Here is a 9,505-nt window from a genome sequence, read left to right as displayed (position 1 = left end):
TGGCCGTGCGTCCAGCATGCGGCCGCATGCTTTGGCCCCATCCTATCCGGGACGGCCAAAAATGCCCGTATATTCATATCAAAACAAGTTTGCACGTCTAAATGTTAATTGTCTAAAAATAAAAATAGTTTTACAACCCAATCGAAATTGTCTTTAAATAAAATAGTTTTACAACCAAATTGAAATTGTCTTGAATGAACCAATACATCTATTGGTTGCTAATACGACTCCACACGTGCTCAACCAAATCATTTTGAAGATCCAAATGAGTGTGCCAATCACGCAACTCACGATGGATTGGGACAAACTGTTCAAACATGGCCGGTTCTTGGTGCAGGGGCTCAACATTTTCACCCTGATAATCAAATCCTTGGTTGAAGATGCTGTCATCACTCTCGTCCTCGACGATCATGTTGTGCATGATCACACAAGCTGTCATCACCTCCCAAAGCTTCCCTTCATCCCATGACAGTGCAGGGTTTCGAACGATACCCCATCGGGATTGAAACACACCAAAAGCACGTTCGACATCCTTTCTAGCACTCTCTTGCATTTGGGCAAATCTCTTTCTCTTCTCACCATAGGGGTTCGAGATTGTCTTGACAAAAGTTGACCACTAAGGATATATACCATCAGCTAGATAGTATCCCTTGTTGTATTGGTGGTCGTTGATCTCATAGTTCACAAGTGGGGAATGGCCTTCTGCAAGCCTTGCGAAGACTGGAGAACGCTGCAGCACGTCGATATCATTGTGAGAACCTGCCACCTCGATGCAGCAGGGGTGGTTGGCAGCCGGCTACTGGCCGCTCTGCAGCACTCGTCGGAAGTTGCCGTGGCCGCCGTGGTACGTCGCCAGCGGTTGTATCCCCTCTGCCACCAGCTACGACGGCGACGGCCAAAACTACGGTGAAAGCGCGGACGTGGTGGCGGCCATGTCGAGATGTGGTTTGGTATGGACGGCCGGGAGGTGCGAAGTGAGGAGGCGGCCGGAGAATAGTGGCGGCGCCGGCGGTGGGGTGGGGCGGGGAGATGGGGTGGAGACGTTGGAAGCGAAGGGACTGATAGTGTCCCCGAGAGGTGGCCATGGGGGGACAAGGGCGTGCGGCGAGCCCATCTGCGTGATGTCCGTTTCACCCCAAACTCGACCCAAGTTTGAACCAGGAATGGGTCAAAAACGAACGGAATCTGAATATTTGTCCGTTTGGGGCTGCGCGTTAGGCCGCGCTATTCATCCGTTCTATCCCAAACGGATGCACCGGACAGGATGGAGTCGTGCGGTGGGCCTTACGAAAATCAAAAGTTCGTTGTGAGCCCCCGTTCCACCGTCTATGTACCGAAAAGTGCTCGCGCATATGTATGGAAAATGTTGGTGTATTATGCAGAGTAGTTATCTCAGCAAATAAGACGCTTTGTCGGAATTGGAAACGCGTTCAAGGGCTCGTCTCCAAAACGGAGTCGATTGCTTAGCTTCTACTAACAGCCTGCCTACTAGCTATATAATGTTGCGTATCAATGTATGATATATGAAACTCTCATAGCACAGCATAGGCACCGATCAGCAGAAGGAACAGCACGCCGGCCAGTTCCAAGCAGCGACGTTCCCTGTTTGGTCCTTGATCGCCTGGCAACGTCGATCGGCGGCATGGCGCTCCTGAAGCGCAGCTTCACCGCAGCGCTGCTCGACGAGGACGACGACTCGTCGTACCCGTTGAAGATGCCGGGGAGCCTCGCGCGCACCACCGCGCCGGTGGCCAAGATGATGCGGCTGTGGAACTACAAGCAAGGCTCGGGCCTCGGCGCGCACGGCCAAGGCATCATCGCCCCTATAAAGGCCGTCCAGCATTGCTCCACCGCCGGCATCGGCCACCGCGAGAAGACGTACAAGAACGGCCTGCATGGCGGGCCGGCGCCGTCACCGCCATCCCCAGACGAGTGGCACGAGTCGGCGGCGGTCTCACGGGCCCTGCGCCTCGAACGGGACTGCTACGAGAGGACCCTTGTGCTGCTGCGTGACGTGAAGCTTCAAGGCGACGACAGCGCGGAGACGGCGGAGGCGCTGGCGGCGATCGCCGAGTCCGAGGAGGTGCTCCGGGGCAAGAAGCGTGCGCTGGGGGCGTGGAGGGCCGCGCTGCCTGCTTGCGCCGTGCAGCACATCGTGGAGCAGGTGCTCACGCCGAGGATCGCCGTGAAAGCGCGAGAGTGGGAGCCGTTGTGGAGCCCGGGCTGCGACCACTGGCTACGCCCGTGGATCCCCTTGATCGGACACTTGCCAGAGAGCCTCTACGGCACCGTGGAGAGCAAGATCAGCGGCGGCTGCTACGACGTCATCTCCCCATGGAAAGACTACCTGGACCCGACGCATTGGGAGATCTTCTGCCGGCGTCACGTCCTGCCCAGGCTCACACGATGGCTGCAACAGCTGAAGATCACACCCCCGAAGCAGCGCGACACTAAGTTCCGCGAGGTGATGTCGTGGACGCCTCTCGTGCGCACCGACGACGTGGTGTCGATCCTGGAGCAGGAGTTTTTCGGCAAATGGGAGGGCGCGCTGCGTCACTGGCTGCGGTCCGCGAGGCCGTCGTCGGGGGAGGCCGCGGCGTGGTGCGCCGGCTGGAAGAGCCTCTTCACCCCGGAGCTGCTCGAGGACGAACGCGTGCTCGCACGGCTGGAGGCCGGCGTCGCCATGGTGGATCGAGAAGCGGAAGACCTCGGCCGTCTTGTTTGTCATACATAGTTGATACTAGTCTGCTACAACAGCTTGAAAGGTTGTGCTAGTCACTTATGAAGTTATGATCAGCAATGTAATGGTTGTAGTCAGTTATGCTTATAGCAATATAATGGTTGTAGTCACTTATGCCATATTTGACCCTAAAAATAAATACACTATTGCAGCACAAATGCTTGGATGAAAATTTCAAAATAGTAAGGGAGTCCAAATTCAGATTTGCAAGTTTTCAAGAAGCAGAAGACCTCGGCCGTCTTGTTTGTCAAAGTTGATACAGCAGCTTGTAAGGTTGTAGACTTGTAGTCACTTATGATCAGCAATGTAATGTTTCTAGTCAATTATGATTAGCAATGTAACTTGACAGTGTTTCATAATCTGAATTATGCTTGGTAAGACACAAGGGCTGCAGTGTTTCACATACAGTATGTTGCTATTATCAACTTGACAGTGTAAGACACCAAGCATACATCAAGTTGTTGCATTGTGGCGAACTCGACAGCCATTCCGTGCACTTTCTTCACTGATAGAGTGGTAGAGATGCACATTCAGGCCCTTCCCCTACGCCATATTTGGCACTCAAAATCAATACACTATTGCAGCAAAGGAGTCTAAATTCAGATTTGCAAGTTTTCGTGAATTTTGCAGTTCTACATGTAGATTTTGTGACAGTGTAAAACAGGCATGACATATCTTCATCTTTCGACATTGCCTTGCAGAGATCTTTGCCTGGACGTAGAAGAAGCTGGGTTTATGGCCGGTTTTATATGGCGAGGCAAGGGCATCCTAGGAAAACGGAGATGGATAAAAGACTAGAACCCCACTGCGAGCTGTTGAAGAGATCCATGTGTATTATGTTCTAATTAGCTGAAAGCCTGAAACACCTCCTGAAGATAGCAAGTCTTGTTGCTCTGAAGTGCATATTGCTTTGTCCATTGATCAAACCAAGCATTTGTAGAACTGTAATTTTTTTTCCTGGATATCCAAACACAGCAGATGAAACCATATATAAAACCATTGACGTATTCATTGTCAAATATTTGCTCAACCAGAATTTGCTTCTTCTAATTAATGTGTAGTGCATGAAGAAAATGATGAATCAGGCTTTGCAATCACTGGGAATGCTGTTCATCCAGTTTCGATGGGCGGTTGGGCGCTCTCGAAGGGGTGGGGTGCATATTGGATGTACTAGTGGCACCAAAAAACGCATTCGAAAGTTGCAAAAATTCTTAAAAAGAACGTATTTTAAGATATTAAAAAGGGGTAAATTCTGCTATAGGTTTGGATTTGATACTATTCAGAACTACTTCCTTAGCACAATAATGCACATCCAAGTTGGATACATAGAGGAAGTATCAAAAGAACTGAAAGCTTTTACTGAGTCTTGATTCTAACCAAGAATATATACTACATTGCGTCCGTATAGTCTTCAACTCTTCATAGACATTGAACTTGCAACATATTCAAAGAGGCGATCCAATTCTAACACAGGTCTTAAAATCTTATAGATAATACATACTGTTTACCACTACCTCTGTACCAAAATATAAGACGTTTTTGCAGTTCAATTTGAACTAAAAACGTCTTATATAGACAAGGCGAACAACTTTGTATAGACATTACTTTTAGGATGTCAAAGTTTTGGGGATAGTTTCTAATTTTACTCCGAGTAAACCTGAGTATGCTGACGTGAATACTACAAGAGTCTTAAATTTCATGCATGTACCACAAGCAGTTCCAGTAAAACTAGCTTACATCAGCCAGAAGAGTCAGAATAGATACAATACGCGCTGGAACACATATATTGTTTTAGCATGTACTATAACTGGTTCCCATAATGAAACTTCATTGCATCCAAAGTATCTAGAGAATCTGGCAGACTACCACGACTGAATAACTAAGAGTTACATCAGAAATACACAATCGACCAAGTGACCTTCAGAAGCAACTTGTAGTCCCCGCAGGCAATACTCTCATCATTGTAACCATTGCGCCTTGGAGTAAACTGAACAGTGCGGGCAGATAACTCATCATCACCGACATCAGCAGCAACAGTCAACACCAGCATCTCATCCACAGAGACTCCTACTACGCGCCGCGCCATTTGTAGGACTCCACTGTCACCTGGAGTTAGCGCACCACTCACTTTGCTATCATGTAGCACAATGTCGCATGGAATGCTGGTAGTGGAAGCGACAATCTTCCCATGGAATTCATCAGGTCCCTCAAGGATCTTGATCTCAACAGTGCCCTCCACCGACCTTGTAATGAATGTATTGTTCAAATCCAATATGCTGTGCATGCTGACAAGTGTTTCCGTATCAACCACATATCTGGGACTAAATTCCAGCCTGCGGATAGCATCCACCTCGATCAATCCTTTACTGAGTCTATCATCATCGACAGTCCTCCCATGCACATCCTTCACCTTCAGGTTGATTTCGAAGAATATATCATCGCACACCATGAATCCTCTCTTTGGGCCAGTCAAAATTAATGAATCATCCTGCAAGACCAATTTAAATAGATAAATTCCAGGAGCTTGTTTCTAGGATTGATTGAATTACCCTTGCTTCGGGGTTCATTTTTAGCTATGTTCTGAATGACGAAACAAGGTAATTAGACTCAGAAAAATTATGCTACATCTGTGGTCATGTATTTTTTGTACTTTCTTTTCTTATTGTGCAGATTGCTGTAGTGCCATAAACTGAGGCACGCAAGTGATAAACCCCTGGCTCCTAACACTATACCCTACAAGACAAGTATCGTTAAAATCAAACATCATATGGAACAGATACAAAACCAGAGCCGTTATTCAAGTATAACATACAAAACCCAGATATGGATTACTAATATACAACATTCAGAAATAATCATTTATAGAAATTGTCAAAAATTCTCCGTCAGAAAATCACCAATTTTTTTGTAAATCAGAGGACTGAAATGAGAAAGTACCAGTACAAGAAAATACACATTGATAAATTGTAGTATGTGTCTGTAGCTATGAGGCAAATGGCAGTAATACCTTTGAGGTGATGAGCTGGCAATCATCCTGGTCGCGCCGGAATATATAGACACATTTTTGATCCAAACTGTCCCTGGCTATGATGGTACCGTAGACATTGAGTGGGTAGCCATAGTCGGAGGAAACAATCTTGATGGAGACAACATTGACCGAGTTTTTGAGCCGGAACCCCTCTTTGAAGATTTTACCAGTATGTCGCATGGGACCAACAGGTGCTATCAAATGAGAAGAAAATGCATATCAATCAATCAAAGAGGGTAACAAGACAAGTATGTGTGTAGGTGTAAATTGGTTGGAACAGAACCATTGAAAACCGAACCAGACAGGCTGTGCTCTCATCTTATGCAAAAAAAAGGCTGTGCTCTCATCTTTTGCATAGTAATATACTACCACATTTGTTCCGAATTAGAAAATGTTTTTTATATTTCAACACGGACTACATAGGAACTAAAATGTGTGAACAAACACACTAAAATACATCTACATACATCCAATTCAGAAAAAGGTTAGAACATCTTATAACTGGGAACGGAGGGAAACAGACCCTTCGTCCCTCTTAACAGACCCCTCGTCCCTCTCCTCATGCCGTCCCCGCGGGCGGCCGCGGGGAGCCCAGATCTGCCGCCTCTCGCCCCTCCTCGCCGCCGCCGCCGGCACAGGTCGTCGGGCAAAGCCCGCTCAGCCTAGGCAGCGGGGGGGCCTTCTTCTCCTCCTGCCCGAGGATGGCGGCGTGGGACGCTTTCTTCTAGTGGCGGCGCGGCGCGGGCATGGGGCGCGGCGGCGCGGGCTGACGGCGGTGGCTGCTGGGCATACGAGGCGTCGTCCTCTCCTGGGCCGGCGGCGGGGTCTGCTGTAGGGCTCTCCGGTGGCGCAGCTGGGGCTTGCGGGCAGCCCCGCTGCTCGCGCGGCACGGCTGCTGGCTGGTCAGGCGGTGGCAGCCTGGATCCTACTTTCAGAACCCGGTAGAGATGGCGGCGATCCATACACAAGACTAGATGGAGGTTCTTCGAACAGATCTGGGTGAAAACCTTGCGCTCGGCTAGATGCAAGGCTGGCGATGGAGGCGCTCTTATGTGTCGTTCTCTTCTTGAAGACATCGCCGTGGAGAAGTTCCAGACCTCTATCTGTTACTTCCGGGGGAAACCCTAGATCGGTAGATCGAATGACAGCGGCTCTCTTGCATCGTTTCCCCCTTGGGGACGTCAGTCTTGGAGGTGTGCACGGGCTCGAGGGACCAGCGGATAACATCTTTAGTGGAGCGGTGTTTCATCTTACGCGTCGACGACTATGGATCTCGGCGGCGTGGCGCAGTGGAGTCTCGGTGTTTGACATGTGTAGACGGACTCGCGCAGGAGGATGCCGCTGTCTGGCATCGATGGCAGATCTGGCAAGGTCGTGGCGTCGGTACCTGCTCTGAAGAGGGATCGGTGGAAGACGATGGCGGCGGCCTCTGTGAGTGCGCCGGACTGGTGTGTGCCCTAGACCAGATATATGGCTTGGCTGGGGCCTCCGGTTTTAGATGTTAGGCTTACGTGCGAAGTCTGTTTGGTATTAGGCTCGGACTATCGGCACCCCTTCATCAAGTGGATAGAAGTAGCGACAGAAGTTGCCAAGATGGTGGCTTCAGACTCACTGATGTACTATTTTGTAAGGGAAACATTATGTACCGGCGGACCGGCCGAAGCTTCGGTCGGTCGCTCGCGCGCCCCTCGATCGCGAAGGGATCTAGCGCTAGGATGTCTCCCGATCCACGTTTTCCGTTGTTTGTTTTTCCTTTCCTCGGCCCACCCACGTGTCCTAGGCCCATCACGATTGTTTATTTTTCTCTCATCTTATCTGATGCATCGTACTCTGCCCTCCGTTATCTTCTTCCCCGCGTGGTCGTCTTCAAGCTCCTTCTCCACAAACCGCTCGTTGAAAAGCTCCGACATGGGGGGTGGGAAAAGGAGCTGCAACCGGAGCCCAGCGAAGATGCATCTGTGGGAGAATCACCACCGGCGAGCTGCGACCATGGCGGCCGCATGCTGGAACCAGCGTCGCGGCATGCTGGAACCAGCACCATTTTTTGCTACATGCATTCATGGCGGAGCTACAATCCGCGACGGCGGAGACGAGTTTTTGCTGCAATCGTCATCAGTTTTTGCTACGACCGGCGAAATTTTTTGCTACATCCATTCATGCCAGAGATGCGACTGGGTTGGGCCAGCGACAAAGATGTTTTTTTTAGCTTCATTTGTAGTTGAAAAAAGCTTCAACCCACGAGTAGTCCAAGCAACATTTGGCGAGGATGGAAGTAGTGGGTTTCATGCTACATGCTACAAGCGGTCCTGGATTTTGCTATGACCGATGTCGCTTTGCTGGAACGGGGATGAGCAAGAGGTTGCAACCGCGAGGTATGTGACCGGCGAGCTGCGACTGGACGGGCATGAGCAGCGGCAAGCACGCCGGCGAGCTGCGGCCGTCGCCACCGAAGCTACGAGCGAGGACGGACGGCAAGGGTGGGGATCGGCGACGAGGACGGCCGGCGAGGGCGGGGATCGGCGACGGGGACGGCCGGCGAGGGTAGGGATCGGCGTTGCGGATGGCCACTGAAGAGCGCGCGGGGCTGATGAGATGCGGACGGTCCTTTTCTCGCAAGCCTGAGGAAAGAAGATGGCCTGGATGGATAAGGATCTAGCGGCTTGGGAGGGGCTGATCGGGCGGCTACGGTAGGACCGGCCGAAACGTTCGGCCGGTGCGCCGGCGCCTAGTGATGCTCATTTTGTAAGGTCTTTGTGAATAATTAATAAAGTGGCTGCATGCGATGCAGAGGCCGGGGTCTTCCTCCTTTAAAAAAAAGTAGTGCGTGTCCAAACCGAGCCTAATTGACAAATAAATATGAAAGTGGCTGCCTTTGCTTCTGAATAAATCGAGTAGGAAGTGAAAGTAACCTTCAGATTGATTTTGACGAACGAAGTGATACTGACTGACTGGTGTTCATGAACTAGACATGCATAACGAAGGCAACAAGGATTGATAAGGGCTTGTTCTGTTGCAAGGGGAGGGGATTTGAGTGGATTGGGGAGGATTAAATCCGCTATAGATCAAAATCCACCTCAATCCCCTCCAAAAGAGGTTCAACCGAACATAATCATGAACTAGAATAAGGGGAATTGGATTGGATTGGAACGTACACTCCTCGTCGAGGTCGAGTTTGTCGCCGTCGAAGAAGTAGCGAACGTATATGAAACAACCCTGCTTGGGGTCGTACTCGCTGAATCGCGGGTCGAAGGAATCCTCCTCCGGCGTCTGGAACCGATACTCTTCGTGGTCCCACTTCCTCACCGCAGCCGCCGCCGCCACGGGAGAACAATCGCCGCCGGCCATGGAAGCTCTCTCTCTCTCTCTCTCTCTCTCCGTGGTCCCACGAGCACGCGTCCGCGAGGCTGCCAGGTTACTGAAGGTATATCTTCAGTTAACACCGCCGATGGGTTCAGTTAACTGTAGCTTGACCTACAATACCGCTTCGGGTGATCCAACGGTTCACAGTGACTCCTGCGTCTTCGACTGGTAGTCATTTTACTGTAGCACATCTCGTTTTTACTTTCACTGTTGGGTTAAACCCCTCTCCTATATAACAGCCGGGATGTGGCTGGGAAGACCATTATGCATTTCTGGATTCATTCCTATTGCCATCATGGCTCATAGACAATACATACATCCTTACTTGCTCTCCAATTATACTCATATCTGACCCGATTCATACTTTTCCCCAATAA

General features: G+C 50.1%; 2 protein-coding genes across 2 annotated transcripts; one reads left to right on the top strand and one right to left on the bottom strand.

The window, feature by feature from the left end:
* The first annotated feature begins 1,642 nt into the window (after window positions 1-1,642).
* Window positions 1,643-2,734, top strand: LOC125510974 (septin and tuftelin-interacting protein 1 homolog 1-like). The gene has a single exon (XM_048676294.1). It carries the CDS (start codon window positions 1,643-1,645, stop codon window positions 2,732-2,734), a length of 1,092 nt encoding a protein of 363 aa, XP_048532251.1.
* A 1,723-nt stretch (window positions 2,735-4,457) lies between these two features.
* Window positions 4,458-9,207, bottom strand: LOC125549621. Its single transcript, XM_048712975.1, has 3 exons — window positions 8,921-9,207; window positions 5,748-5,962; window positions 4,458-5,228 (listed from the first exon to the last, which is right to left on the bottom strand). The coding sequence occupies exons 1-3, from the start codon at window positions 9,111-9,113 to the stop codon at window positions 4,632-4,634; spliced, it is 1,005 nt and encodes a 334-aa protein (XP_048568932.1). The 5' UTR covers window positions 9,114-9,207; the 3' UTR covers window positions 4,458-4,631.
* Between the last annotated feature and the right edge of the window lie 298 nt (window positions 9,208-9,505).

The sequence above is a fragment of the Triticum urartu genome, chromosome 1, assembly GCF_003073215.2.
Source record: "Triticum urartu cultivar G1812 chromosome 1, Tu2.1, whole genome shotgun sequence".
Taxonomy (NCBI): domain Eukaryota; kingdom Viridiplantae; phylum Streptophyta; class Magnoliopsida; order Poales; family Poaceae; genus Triticum; species Triticum urartu.
The sequence above is the reverse complement of the archived record's forward strand: the minus strand, read 5'-3'. Positions and strand labels throughout refer to the sequence as shown.

Bases quoted from the DNA above. Each gene is read 5' to 3' on its own strand.
- LOC125510974 (XM_048676294.1), top strand. From the start codon at position 1,643: ATGGCGCTCCTGAAGCGCAGCTTCACCGCAGCGCTGCTCGACGAGGAC.
- LOC125549621 (XM_048712975.1), bottom strand. From the start codon at position 9,113: ATGGCCGGCGGCGATTGTTCTCCCGTGGCGGCGGCGGCTGCGGTGAGG. The intron at 5,963-8,920 runs GTACGTTCCAAT...CTCATTTGATAG, and splicing joins ACTCGACCTCGACGAGGAGT to CACCTGTTGGTCCCATGCGA. The intron at 5,229-5,747 runs GTATTACTGCCA...TTGGTCTTGCAG, and splicing joins GCCAGCTCATCACCTCAAAG to GATGATTCATTAATTTTGAC.